The sequence below is a fragment of the Aureococcus anophagefferens genome (genome assembly GCF_000186865.1).
Source record: "Aureococcus anophagefferens unplaced genomic scaffold AURANscaffold_21, whole genome shotgun sequence".
Classification (NCBI taxonomy): Eukaryota; class Pelagophyceae; order Pelagomonadales; family Pelagomonadaceae; genus Aureococcus; species Aureococcus anophagefferens.
The window spans coordinates 295146-309241 of record NW_008705581.1 but is presented as its reverse complement, the minus strand read 5'-3'; the positions used below and the strand labels follow the sequence as shown (position 1 = coordinate 309241).

General features: G+C 70.9%; 3 protein-coding genes across 3 annotated transcripts; 1 reads left to right on the top strand and 2 right to left on the bottom strand.

The window, feature by feature from the left end:
- Positions 1-6000: 6000 nt before the first annotated feature.
- Positions 6001-6805, bottom strand: AURANDRAFT_5022 (hypothetical protein; the record flags this gene model as incomplete). The annotated part of the gene is made up of 2 exons (XM_009041399.1): positions 6001-6369; positions 6638-6805. Coding segments are annotated over 2 exons (537 nt in total), but the record flags the coding sequence as incomplete, so codon positions are not given.
- A 243-nt stretch (positions 6806-7048) lies between these two features.
- AURANDRAFT_72201 (hypothetical protein) lies at positions 7049-8587 on the top strand (the record flags this gene model as incomplete). The annotated part of the gene is made up of 3 exons (XM_009041508.1): positions 7049-7967; positions 8095-8162; positions 8223-8587. The coding sequence occupies 3 exons, from the start codon at positions 7076-7078 to the stop codon at positions 8547-8549; spliced, it is 1287 nt and encodes a 428-aa protein (XP_009039756.1).
- Positions 8588-10386: 1799 nt separating this feature from the next.
- AURANDRAFT_66292 (hypothetical protein) lies at positions 10387-13620 on the bottom strand (the record flags this gene model as incomplete). Its single annotated transcript, XM_009041431.1, has 4 exons — positions 10387-10981; positions 11196-11504; positions 11699-13023; positions 13147-13620. The coding sequence occupies 4 exons, from the start codon at positions 13618-13620 to the stop codon at positions 10387-10389; spliced, it is 2703 nt and encodes a 900-aa protein (XP_009039679.1).
- Positions 13621-14096: the final 476 nt, after the last annotated feature.

Below are 14096 nucleotides of genomic sequence, written 5' to 3'. Positions count from 1 at the left end.
AGAACGGCGTCCTCTACTACTACGACCTCGTCGTGGGCAAATACGACGGCGCCCTCTACTACTACGAGAACATCGGGTCCGCGGCGTCGCCGAGCTACGAGGCCGTCAATGGCAGCGCGAACCCCTTCGACGGCATCGACGTCGGTTACAACAGCGCGCCCGCGCTCGCCGACCTCGACGGCGACGGTGACCTCGACCTTTTCGTGGGTGAAAGCACGGGCGTCCTCAACTACTACATGAACGTCGGGTCCGCGACAGCGCCGAGCTACGCGGCCGTCCCCGGCACCGCGAACCCCTTCGACGGCGTCAACGTCGGTTTCCGGGGCAAGCCCGCGTTCGCCGACCTCGACGGCGACGGCGACCTCGACCTCGTCGTGGGCGAATACTTCGGCGGCCTCAACTTCTTCGCAAACGGTTACTGCACGCAAGGCGACACTGCCTGCCGTAAAAAGGGCCTCTGCGATCTGACCAACGTCGTCTTCGCCGAAGCGTCCTGCCAGTGCCTCGGCGGCTTCGACCACGAGGTGCCCGGAGAGATCGAGCAGTGCGGCGAGTGCCAGGCGGGTTTCTACGGGAAGACCTGCGAGCCGTGCCCGCAAGGGGGCGACGAAGACCCCAACGCGCCGCGCCTCACGGACACCTGCGGCGTCGCGGGCAGCGGCCGGTCGCGCGGCAAGTGCGACGACGGCGTCCGCGGCGACGGGACGTGCGCGTGCTTCGGCGACGTCTTCTCGGGGAGCGGCTGCACGGAGGGGACGTGTCCGGCGGGGACCGTCGAGACCGCGACCTTTGATGGCTACTACAACAACGCCGCATGCACGCCCTGCGCCGCGCCGTTCTATGCGCCGGACGCCGGCGCGACGAGCTGCAAGCTCGCGGACGCCGGCTTCTTCGTCGACTCGCTCGGCGCGTCGAAACAGGTCGCGTGCGATGCGGGCAAGTACAGCGGCTCCGGCGCGAAATCGTGCATCGACTGCGAGGCCGGAACATACCAGGACGCGACCGGCGAGTCTAGCTGCAAGATCGCCGAGGCTGGGTCCTTCGTCGACGTCGCCGGCGCGTCGAGGCAACGCCCGTGCCCCGCGGGCTCATTTTCTGGCTCCGCCGCGAGCGAGTGCGTCGACTGCGAGGCCGGTACGTACGTCCCGCGGTCGGGCGCCGTCGCCGCGGTCATCGCGGACGCGGGCTACGTCGTCGAGGTGGAGGGCGCGTCGGAGCAGACCAAGTGTCCACCCGGTTCCTACTCGGGCGCGAAGGCCTCCACGTGCGCGCTCTGCGACCCCGGTCGCTTCGCGAACCTCGAGGCGACCGCGAGCTGCACGTTCGCGCTCCCGGGCACGTACGCTTGGGTCGCGGGGGCCGTCGCCGCATCGGTTTGTCCCGCGGGCCGATACTCCGCCTCGGGCGCGTCTTCCTGCGACCTGTGTCCGGACGGACAGACGAGCGACGAGGGTTCGGCGACGTGCGCGCCCGTGGACGCCGGCTTGACGAACGCGGAGCTGTCGACGCTCACGTTCGAGGTCGGCACCGGGTTGGTGCTCTCGGGCTTGGACGCGGTCCGCTTCCCCGACGACGACGCGGCTCGCGAGGCCTTCGCGTCCGCCGTCCGCGAGATCGTCAACGCGCCCGGTGGTGGCGCGGTCTTCGACGTCTCCGCCGAGGACGTCCACCTTTCGGCCGGGCGTCGGCGCCTCGACGCGGCCGGGAGCGACGCGGTCCGCTTCGTCGCGCGCGCGGTCTACGAGCTCGTCCCCGGAGAGACCGCCTCCGAAGGCGTCATGGAGTACACCAAGACTTTTTACCAGGACACCGTCAGAACCGCGCTGCTCGATTCGATCGAGAGCGGCGACGCGCAGCGAGCGTTCGACCGCCAGGACGCGACCGGCACCTCGCTCGCGTCGGTCGTCGTCGACGAGGCGTTGAGCCTGGCGATGGTCCGCGGCGAGACGGCGGTCGAGATCGGTGAGTTTATTGCCGCCACGGACGCGCTCGTCGTCGCGTGCCCGCCGGGGACCTACTCGACGTCCGGCGCGGCGTCCTGCACGCCGTGCCAGCCGGGGTCCTACACGGCTCTCGCGGGCCAGACGGACTGCAAGTTCGCGGAGCCGGGGTCCTTCGTCGCGGCCGCGGGCGCGTCGGCGCAGGCGCCGTGCCCGGCGGGCACGGAGTCGACGTCCGCCGCCGTCGCCTGCTCGCCGTGCCGCGTGGGCTACTACAGCAACCTCACGAAGCAGTTTGCGTGTCAGCTGTGTCCTTCGCCGACGACGACGCTCGCGGAGGGCAAGACCTACTGCGACGCGTGCATCGGCGACTACTACTGGGACCAGCGACGGTACGTACAGCACGCCGTCGAGACGCCCCTCGCCGAAAGTGGACAGCCGCTGCCGTGCAAGGATTGCTGCTTGGAGTGCGACGGCGCGTGCGCGGTCAACGGAGATGACTGCGTGAGCTGCCCCGCGGGCACGACCTTGGAGTCGATGGACCTGAAGAAGAATTATTGGCGCGTGTCGGAGCGGGCGAAGAAGATTTACGAGTGCACCCTCGAGAAGTCGTGCGACGGCGGGTGGAATAGCTCGTGCGCGCCGGGGCACAAGGGCCCGCTGTGCGGCTCCTGCGAGGCACACTTCTTCTACGACGCCGTTAAAAACCGCTGCGAAGACTGCGGCGACAAGATCAAGGCGACGGGATCGAACATCGTCGGGACGATCCTGGCCGCGCTCCTGCTCCTCAGCGTGGTGGGCGTGGTCGTGCGCCGGTTCGGCCTCTCCGAGGTCTGGACGAACGCCGTGAACGTCTTCCGCGAGGTCGTCAAGGGCGAGGCGCCCGAGGACATCGCCACGGAGAAAATGGAGGAACAAGACGAGCCTGTTCAGGCCAAAAAGTCCGTCGTCGTCGACGTCGAAGAGTCCGCCGCGAACGAGGCGCTCGAGGAGGCGGAGACCGCGTTTCTGAGCGCGGCGCGGCGGTGCTTCGACATGATCGACGCGGACGGCAGCGGTACGCTGACGAGGATGGAGATCGCCGAGGCCGTCGCGGGCAACGACGAGGTCGTCGAGTTCCTCCGCACGTGCGGCGACGACAACCTCCGGCTCCTGCTGCAACCCGGCCGCATCGACGTCGCACTCCACGTCTTGGACCCGTCCGGGGACGGCGTGATCGACGCGGTCGAGTGGGAGGCGGCGGTCCAGCGGGGGCCGGGCGCGTGCCTCGACGGGCAAGGCGAGGCGGCCGCCAAGCGGGGCGCCGTGACGAAGCTCAAGATCGTCATCGCGACGTACCAGATTGTCACGAGCATCACGTGGACGCTGCCCCAGGTGCGGTTCCCGGCCGCCTTCGACCGCATGCTCAAGCTCTTTTCGTTCGTGAACCTGAGCCTCATCAGCTTCGCGAAGCCGGAGTGCTTCGGGAGCTTCCGCTACTTCGACAAGCTCGTCTTCGTGACGCTCATCCCACCGGTCGTCCTCGTCGCGATCGCGGCCGCCGCGGCGCTGCGCTGCTCGTGCGTGGCGCGCGAACAGCGGCCCGGGGTCGTCGACGCCGCGTGGTACTGGTCATTGTTCGCGCTCTACGTGCTCGTGCCTTCGACGTCGTCCTACTGCCTGCGATACTTCGCGTGCCTCGACTACGAGGGCGGCTACGGCGACGACATCTCCATCCTGCAGATCGATCCGATGATCGCGTGCACGTCGAACAGCTGGAAGCGGGCGTGGATGCCCTACGCCGTCGTCGCGATCTTCGTCTACCCCGTCGGCGTCCCGCTGGGCTTCGCCGTCGCGCTCTGGAGGCTGCGCGCGCGCGTGAACCCGCCGCTGGCGGACGAGGGGCGCGACGCGCCAGCGAGCTCCAACGTCATCGACAGCGCCGTCGCGATGCATCGCGTGCGGCTCCAGCAGATGGGGAAGCTCGAGATCCGCGACGGCGACCCGGCGCTCGCGCACGTCGAGTTCCTCTTCGAGGAGTACGAGCCGCGGTGCTACCTCTTCATCGTCTACGAGATCCTGCGGCGCATCTTCCTCACGGGCGTCCTCAGCATGTTCCGGGCCGGCACTATCTCCCAGATCGCCATCGGCCTCCTCGCGACGATCGTCTCGCACCGCGTGTTCACGTTCTACGAGCCCTACATCGAGGACGACGACGACCTCGTCTCCGAGATCGCGCAGACGGAGCTCGTCATCGTCTTCTTCTACGCGCTCATGGTCTTCGCCACGGCCCACGTCGGGCAGCGCGACGCCGCCTTCGCCAGCGACGCGTTCACGTACATCCTCATCGTCCTCATGTCGTCGACGTTCGCCGCCGCGCTCGCGATGGTCGTCCTCGGTCAGCTCGGCAAGCAGGACCGGCAGGACCTCTTCGAGTCCCTGTCCAAGTCCGTGACCTCGTCGTTCGGCGCCCTCGCCGCGCCCAAGGCCGCGGCCCGGGGCGCGGCGAAGGCGCCGCCGGTGGAGGCGGGCGCCGTCCGGACGGACGCCGTCCGCACGGACGCCGCGGACGTCGCCGCCCGGACGGCCCTCGGGGCTTAAGCATTGTGCTTCGGCGACGCAAAAACATGACGGAGATCTAGTGCAATCCTCCTGGGAGTCCAAAATGTTGCTAGCGTCCGCTTTGAAATCAGCGACGTGCTCTCAGGCAAAAAAGACCCTGGAGCATGCGCGCCGCCGCCGCGGCGGTCCTCGCGTGCGCCGCCGCCCAGGACGTCGCGCTCTGCGTCACGGGCCAGCTCCGGACCTTCGCCCACGAGCGCGTCCGGCGGTCCCAGGAACGCTTCGTCGCCGCCCTGCGCGCCGAGGCCTCGACCGTCGACGCCTTCCTCGTCGTCAGCGGCGCGCCGAGCGACGCGGACCGGGCCCGCCTCGCCGCCGTCTACGCGCCGGTGTCCCTCGACGTCGCGGCGGACGTCGCGGGCGCCTTGGACCAGTACGGCATGCTCGCGACGTGCGGCGCGCGCATGCGACGACGCGGCGACTACAATTGGGCGGTCAAGTCGCGCTTCGACGTCTTTTGGTACGGCCCGTTCCCGCCGCTGGCGACCCTCCCGCCCCACGCCATCCACTCGCGCATGCGCTGCTGGGTCTTCGAGGGCGCGTTCTCCGCGGACGCGGCGTCCCGCGCGGCGATCGACCGCCGGTTCGGGGACGAAGTCTCTCGCGCGGCCACGTCGACGTCGATGCGGCCGATGTTTGGACGAATCGATGGCTCTCGTCGAGCGCTCGACGCACGGCAGCAGCGCTCGCGTCGAAACGGTCGACTACGCGCGCGTTGAAGTCGGGTCGAAGATTCGAGGTGCGAGCAGGCGGTGTCCGCGGAGATGCAGTGGAAGCTCGAAGGGTCCTGTGTAGATTCCAAATATTCAACCCGAGTTCAATGTGCGTGTAATCGAACGATTTGGACCAGACTCTTTCGCTGTGCTTCGAGAAGTCCACGAGAGCAATCGATTCGTCCAAAAATCAGCCGAATCGACCTCGATTGACCGAGATAGAGAGTTCTGAAGTTTGGTGGGGACCCCCCAAACCAGTGGTTGGAATCCACACAGGCGCGGTCGACGACGCGGTTCGCGCGGTGCCGCCTCGGCGCGTGCGCGGGTCCGCGGACCGCGCGCGTCGACGACCAGGTCGCCGTCGTGCCGCGGCGCTTCCTGGGGGCCTACTTCGCCGACCTCGCGGCGCCGGACCCAAAGCGGGAGCGGACCGCGCGGCGCCGGCCCGAGGCGGACCGCGAGGGCTGCGCGTGCTGCGCGCTCACGCGGAGCCTCGTCGCGCGCAACGCGAGCCTCGCGCCCCTCGCGCTGCCCTTCACGATCGTCCGCGACGCGCCGGGCCGCTTCCGCGGCGGCTGGGCGCCGTCGCCGCTCGACGGCGGCCTCTTCGCGGACGCGGTGCTCGCGGCCGACTGGGCGCGGCCGCCCCGGGCCGCGCGCGCGCTCCGCTGCGACCCGGCGCTCGTGAAGCAGCTCGGGTAGCGGTTCTGTTACGCTTTATTTTGCAGGAGCGCGATCGCGCGGTCGTGGCCCTGGCGCGCGGCTTTCTTGATCCAGTCGAGGGCGAGCGCCGGGTCCTTGGCGACGCCGTTGCCGAGGTGGTAGGACAGGCCCAGATTGAACTGGGCGTCGGCGCTGCCCTTATCCGCAGCGATTCGCAGCCACTTCACGGCCTCGCCGTAGTCCTGGGCGCAGCCGGCGCCCGTCAGGTAGCGGCTGCCGAGCATCGCGGCGCCGTCGCGGTGGCCCGCGTCGGCGGCGCGGCGGAGGAGCGCCGTCGCCTTCGCGTCGTCCCGGGCGACGCCGATGCCGCGGCTGTGCATCGTGGCCAAGTTGCACATGGCGTTGGCGTCGCCCTGGCTCGCGGCCTTGTCGTAGTAGTAGGCCGCTTTGGCCTACCGGGAACTTTCGGTTTCCCGGTCGAAATCTCTCAAAAATATGACCGCCGCAGGACGCCGGCTTTGGCGAAGTCCTGTTTGATGCCGTCGCCGCGCGCCAGCATGATGGCGATGGAGTACTGGCTCTGCGGCACGCCTTGGTCCGCGGCCTTCTTCGCCCACGTCGCCGCCTACCGAGCGCGTCGATGACGACGTTTCGTCGTTTTCCCGGTCAAATCTCTCGAAAGAGGGCGCTGGTCGCCGCGGCCTCGGGGTTCTTCGCGACGCCGCGGCCCTGGGCGTAGAACAGGCCGAGGTTGCTCTGCGCCTCGGGCACGCCCGCGGCGGCCGCGACTTCGTAGTACGACGCGGCCCGGGCGTCGTCCTGGTCGACGCCGACGCCGTAGGCGTGCGCGTTGCCGAGGCAGTAGGAGGCGCGCGCGTGGCCCTCGGCGCGGCGCCAGTAGTCGCAGGCGCGCGCGTCGTCCTTGGCGAGGCCCTGGGAACCCCGCTGATGGTAGTAGCCCAGAATGAACAAGGCGTCCTGGCAGCGCGCGCTCTTCGGGTCCTCGGCCCGTATGAGTCGTTCCAGCGATGGCACGTCGACGCAAACGCGGCCGTCGGCGCCGACGAGAGCTGGCATGGCCGCCATCTCGCTTCCAAGCGCTTGCCAAGCTGATGATTCCGCAAAAAGATGCACAAACAATGCAGTTACAAAAATGCGATGGCGACCCTGCTCAACGCCTGCATGACGGCTTCCTTGCTGCCCCCCGCGCCGACGCGTGAGCGCGTGACCATGGCCGCCATGCAGGAGGAGGACGCGCGCGCGCTCCGCTTCGACGGCATCGACCTCCGCGAGCGCATCGGGGCAGCCCTTTGCGACGACGTGGCGGACGTGCGGGTCGTGCCCGGCACGGTGCTCGCGTGGCCCCAGTCGACGTCGGCGGCGCTCGTCGCCACGACGCGCGCCGGCGCCGAGCACGCGCTCTACCTGAAGAAGGTCGCGAGCGCGGACGCGACCGACCGACGCTCGAACGAGGTGGAGGCGACCTTCTACGCGGAGTTCGCCGCCGAGCTGCGCGGTCGCGGCGCGCCGGTCTGCGAGGCGCTCGTCGTCGAGGACCGCGTCGCCGCCGGCGGCGGCGCGCTCTTCGTGCTCCGGCGCTGCCCGGGCGCGCAGCGTTCGCCCCACGACGAGGCCCGCGCCGCGGCAGGGCTGCGGCTCCTCGCGGCGTTCCACCGCGCCGGCGCGGACCGCCGCGTCGTCGCGCGCGCGCGCGCGCGGCTCCACGCGTCCGCGGGCACCTGGTCCTGGCGGCTCCGCGGCGGCCCGGCCGCGCTCGCGGCGGCGGTCGAGCGCTGGCCCGCGTACCTCGCCGCTTTCAGGCCCGTCGCGCCCGCGCTCCGGCCCGCGCGCTTCGACGGCCTCGCGGCGCGCCTCGCGCGCGCCGCGCCGGCCGTCGCCGCGGCCCTCGAGCGCGCCGCGGCGGGCGACCGCGCGACGCTCGTGCACGGCGACGCCAAGGCGATGAACATGTTCACGGGCGACGGCCAGGGCAGGACAAGAGAGCGAAATTCCCAACTTCAAAGGCTCATATCTCGGCCGTTTTCCACTCGTTTTGGCTAATTCTTGGACGAGCGATCATCTCTCGGAACGGTCTCGAAGCGTAGATGTTTTTTTGGAACGCGCACGCGCGGAACACTCACGTTGAAGCGACGTTGAATCACCCTTGTCCTGGCCAGGCGACGGCGCGCTCGTCGACTTCCAGTGGGTCGGCGTCGGCGTCGGCATGCAGGACGTCGCCTTCGGCGTCCTGTGGCCGTGACGGTTTTTCGAGAGATTTGGGGTGGGAAAACAACCAGCTTGGTAGGTCGCCTTCCACCTGATCCACAGCGTCGACCCGGCGGCGCTCGACGGCGGCGGCGAGGCGCGGCTCGTCGCCTCGTACGTCGCGGCGCGCTACGGCGGCGCCGAGCGCGGCGCCGCGGCCGAAGCCGCGGACCACTACGAGCTCTCCGTGCTCGACTACGCGCGCCACCTCTTCTCCGGGCTCCCGACGGACGCCGGCGACGCCGCGTTCGCCGCGAGGCGCGACCGGGCCAACGCGGGGCTCGTCTCCCGGTACCCCGCGGCGTCGATCCGGCTCGCGGTGCGCGTCGACGAGATCCTACGGGCCCGGTTCCCGGAGTACGGGTAAGCCGTATGGCGTGCCAGTGGGTCCAGACGTCGATCGGGCCCGCGGCCGTGACGTCAACGCAGACGACACCGTCGACCGGGCAGCGCGGCTGTACAGCGGCCGCCCACGATAAACCGGCCCCCAGCGCCGGCGAACGCGTCGATGGCGGCGCAGACGAGCCTGCGGGACACGGAGCGGCTCGTCTGGAACACGTCGTCGCGGTCCGACGCCCTGGGCCAGCACGCGCTCTGGGGCTTCTCGCCCGCGCGGGACCTGCTGGACCCGCCGCCGGCGGCGGGCGGCGGCGCCACGGTGCTCCTCGCGTCGCCCGGCGACGTGCGCCACGTCCTGAAGACGATCGCGGCGCGGCGCCTCCGCGGCGGCGCCAAGGCGCCCGTGACCTTCCTCGTCCACGAGAATTCGGTGGAGCTCGTCGCGCGCCACCTCCTGCTCCTCCGCGTCGCCTTCGACTGGGAGCTGCCGCTGCGGCAGCGCGCGGCCGTCTGGCTCGAGCTCTTCGGCAACGCCCTCGTCCAGGAGCGCACGGAGACCTACGTGTCGCGCCTCGCCGCCGAGCTTTTGGATTTGGCGAGCGGCGGCGACGCGTGCGACAGGGCAGCAAAAGGGAGCGAAATTCCCAACTTCAAAGGCTCCTTTCTCGGCCGTTTTCCACTCGCGCGCGCGCGGGACACTTACGTTGAAGCGACGTTGAATCTCTCTTTTGCTGCCCAGGCGTGCGACCTCGCGGACGTCGCGGACCTCGGCCGCCTCAAGTTCCGCGACCGCGACGTCCTCGCCGCGGGCCTCCAGGCCTGGCGCGCGTCGAGCGCGCCCTTCGACATCGCCGACCTCTGGGACCGGCGCGTGCGCGCGCACCTCGGCAAGCGCTACGACGCCGCGGACGGTAGCTTCGACTGGGACTACCGCAAAGGCCTCGGGTCGCAGGCGGGCGGCGACCTCGTCCACCTCAAGCAGTACCGCCACTGGCGCCGCACGGGCGTCGCCTTCGAGTTCGGCGACCAGACCTACGCGCGGCCGAACCGGACCCTCGCGACGTTCGTCGAGGGCCACCTGAAGCACGGCAAGGACCGCGGGCGGAAGAAGGAGGTCCGCGGCTACTGGGGCGACATGGCCGTCGGCCCCTTCGCGGGCCTCGGCGTCGCCTGCGACGCCGGCCCCCACGTCGACGCCCTCCTGGAGATCGCCGACAAGGGCCACGCGACGGAGCAGCGGAAGCACAACGCGACGGAGGTCGCGGTCTACAACGTGCTGAGCTACCTCTTCGCCATCGAGACGGGCGCGCCCTACGCCATGACGCGGCCCGGCGACATCTTCTCGGGCCTCGGCGCGCTCAAGGACCGCGACGCCGTCGCGCACGCGGAGCACATCGTCGAGTCGCTCGACGGCGTCGTCTTCGCGCCGCTCGCGGGCCCCGCGGACGCCGCGCTGGCCAGGCTGGCGCCGGGGAGCGTCGACGCGGCCTACCTCTCCGTCAACGCCGCCCAGCTCCTCGAGTCGCCCGCGTTCCGCGCCGCGCTCAAGCCCGGCGCGGCCGTGACGGCGGAGAAGGCGCGCCTCGTCGTCCCGCTCACGGACCAGGAGAAGCGGACCTTCGACGGCAAGGTCCGCGACCTCGCCAAGGCCCACGGCTTCGCCGAGGCCCACGACGACGCCGACGCGGTCCGCTTCGCCTTCGCCGCGGCCGCGGAGTGAGCCGGGTTCATCTCCCGTTGCGATTTTTAGATTTCTTTCAAGTTCATTATCAGCCGTGCCCGTGAGCTCATTGTCAATTTCGACATATCTCCATCGTAACGCGCGGGGCCCCCGCCGCGACCAGCGCCGCGCGGGGCGACCCCGCTCACGGCGCGCGCTTCGCCTTGAACGCGTCGAAGGCGCCGGCGGGGACGAGCTTGTCCGAGAGCTGGATCTTGAGGTCGTAGGTGCCGCCGAAGATGGACGGGAGGTTCGCGGGGCCGAGCTCGTCGATGACGGGCTGGAGGCTGTCGTGGACGCCGATGATGTTGATCTTGGAGATGATGCGCGCGTCGAGCATGGGCTTGATGAGCTTCCAGACCATGGAGAAGATGCGCGGCGCGCGGACGATGAACGTCTTCCGCTGCCGCTCCGGGTGGAGGACCTTGAGCGCCGCGGAGACGTGGCGGAAGATGCGCACCTCGGCGAGGTGGCGCCGCCCGAGGCCGTCGCAGTCGATGACGAAGACGCCGCCGTGCGTGACCGTGGGCTCGCCCGCGGCCGCGGTCAGCGCGAGCGTCTTCTCGCGCGCCATGTCGATGAACATGTCGTTCTGCATGATCATCTTCTGCTCCAGCCGCTCGATGCCCACCTCGCGGCAGATGCCGCTCAGGTCCATGCGGCCGAGGCCGATGTAGGTCACGGGGATGCCGTTCGCGTCCGCGCCGAAGAGCTCGAACGGCAGGTTCTCGGTCATGAACCTGCGCGTCGCATCTTCGACCCGACTTCAACGGGCGCGCAGGCGACCGTGTCGACGCGAGCGCTTCGGATGCGCCTCGAGCACTCGAGGAGCGCCATCGATTCATCCAAAAATCGGCCGAATCGACGTCGACGCGACCGAGCTCGAGCGTTCCGAAGGTCGGTCGGGACGTCCCCGAACCGGCGGTCGGGTTCCGCGCGGTCGCGAACGCCCACCAGTCCGGCGGCGGCGCCGCGCCGTCGACCCAGGCCTGCTCGTCGCCGCCGAAGGACCCCTGCGCCGACTCGGCGTAGGCGCCGTCCTTGTTCCGCCGCTGGCGCCGCCAGTCCGCGGCCTCGCGGAAGAGGTCGCTTCGCTGCTCGAGCGTCTTCCGCGCGCGGACGAAGCGCAGGAGCTCGCCGTCCTCGAGCCAGCGACCGTGGGACGCGTCCCCGGCGACGACCCGCCGCAGCTCCTCGACGGCGCCGCGCTCCGCCGCCGTCGCGGCCTCGCCGAGGCCCGCGAGCGCGCCGCCGGACCGCCGCCTGGGCGGGAACAGAGAGATTCAACGTCGCTTCAACGTGAGTGGTCCGCGCGCGCGCGTTCCGGAACAAGCATCCACGCGTCGAGACCGTTCCAAGAAATGATCGCTCGTCCAAAAGTCAGCCGAAACGAGTGGAAAACGGCCGAGATCGGAGCCTTTGACGTTGGGCATGTCGCTCTCTTTTCCCGCCCGGACCGCCGCTTCGCGCCGAAGCCGCCGGCCGGCGTCGCGACGGACAGGAGGGCGTCGTCGCCCTCGGGGGACCACTGGAGGATGGCGAGCTCGCCGCTGAGCGTCTTGGGCCGCCGCGCGGCGCCGCTCAGGCTCCGCAGCAGGCGCCGCGGGCCCCGGGCCGCGTCGGCCTGCGGCGCGCGCGACGCCAGGAAAAAGACGCCGGCCGCGGCGCCGAGGAGCGCCGCGTCGGCGGCGGCGGCGCCGAGGAGCGCGGCGACGAGCGCGCCGGCGACCGCGCCCGCGCCGGCGACGGCGCCGACGAGCCGCGGCGGCGCCGCGAGCGCGGCGGCGACGGCCGCGGCGGGCGCCGCGGCCGCGGCGGCCGCGCGCGCGGCCGGCGCGGCGAGGAGCGCCTGCGCCGCGAAACGCGCCGCGGCGCAGAGCACGAGGGGCTCGTAGGGCTCCATGGCCGGCGGCGGCGGCGGCGCGTCGTCCGGCGGCGCGGCGGCGGCGTCGTCGCCGTCGTCGTCGTCGGCGGCCTCGACGCGGCGGTCGCGGACCTCGAGGAGCACGGCGCCCGTCGGCGGGCCCCGCGCGTTGGCCAGGGACGGCGAGCTCGCGCGGTGCTTGAGCGCGCGCGGCGGCGCGCGGAGCGGGAGCCACTTGCGGTCCCCTTCCAATTCGTGCAGGTCGCACGCCGCGGACGCGCCCGACGACAGCGACAGGCTCACGGTCGACGCGCGGCTGAAGGGCACGGTCTGGCCCCAGCCGACGCGGTAGTGGTGGTCGCTGCCGACGACGACGGACTCGAGCGCCGGCGGCGGCCGCTCGAGCGAGAACTGGAGCGGGAAGCCGCGCGGGTCGATGGTGAGGTAGCCGCCGAGGAGCGCGGACGTGTCCTTCTTGAAGTTCGTCAGGACGTGCTCCTTGCGCCGCCGGCGCCCGCCGCCGGGGTGGCTCGCGTCGCCCGCGGAGGGCGGGCACGTGACGAGCCAGAGGCTGTCGCCGTAGCGGACCGGCGGCCGCTGCGGCGGCGGTTTGGCGCTCTCGTCGAGGGCCGCGGACCCCCGGAGGAACTGGGAGATGTCGCGGCTGAACTTGACGCGCGTCTCGCCGCGCTCGCCCCGGAGCCGCGGCGCGAGGTAGCCGACGACGCCGCTCGTCGACGTGTTCCACGCGTGGTTGTCGCGGTCCACGAGGAGCACCTCGTCGCCGATCTTCACCGCGTGGCTCTCGGCCTTGAGCCCCCGGGGGTCCACGACCCGAAACGCCGCCTCGACGAAGTCGCCCGGCGCGTCGTCGCCGACGGGCGGCACGCACGCGAGCGGCTGCTGCCCCGTCCGCGCCTGGGCGGGAACAGGGCGATTCGGCTTCGACGTGCGTGTTCCGCGCGCGCGCGTTCCAAAGAGAGCATCCGCGCGTCGGGACCGTTCCGAGCGATGATCGCTCGTCCAAAAATCAGCCAGAACGAGTGGAAAGCGACCGAGCTCGGAGCCTTTGAAGTCGGGCGCGTCGCGCCCTCTTCCCGCCCCGGTCCGCGCGCGCCGCTTGCGGCCCTTGAAGTAGACGCCGACGTAGCCGCCGAGGTCCGCGTTGTTCGACGACCCGTCCCGCGCCTGCCGCGCGACGGCGTACTCGGACACGGCCCAGAGCCGGAGCTCGTCGCCGAAGTAGAGCACGTCGGGGTCGGCGGGGTCGACGACGCGGCCGCCGCCGCCCTTGCACGCGAGCGCCACGGGCGTCGAGCAGCTCACGGCCGAGTCGTCGTCGCCCTCGGGCGGGCCCGGCGGCGACGCGGGCGAGTCGTACTCGCTGCCGCCGTCGCTTCGCTTGCCGGACCGGCCCCAGCTCATGGGGCTCGCCGTGAGCTGCTGGCGCAGCGTCCGCGACCGCCGCGAGTCCTTCGCCGACGCCGGCGACGCATCCTCGTCGTCGTCGCGCATGGTCGGGGGGTTGGGAGGCGCGCTGGGAGGCGAGCCGGAAAGAGGCACGACGACGACGCCACAGCCTCTGGTTTTTCACTCCGGTTTTTGGCACAAAGCTCCATGAGATGCAAGCGATCTGCAAGCGCCTCAAGGTGCCTCGGCAACTTGGCCTCGGAGGAAGGAAACATGAGCGCCTCGTGGTTTCCTGGACGATGCAGCCATAGCCAGACGCCGCCGAGGCCATGGGCGCCAGCGCGCGCATCGACGAGGTGCATGTCGTATACAGCGGCGTGGGGCGGGCCGTGCCGCGGTCCCCACGAGGCATCCGCGACGTCAAGAATTGCGATCGAGATGGCCTTAAGCAGGCGATCTCCCATTCGCACGGGCTCTACTTCTACTGTAGCAGCGCACGGCGAGGGATGCGGCGTCCGTTAGTAACGCGCAGGACGCGTCGACGGGCGCGCCGGTGCTCGGTGGGAGGGGAGGGGGGGGAA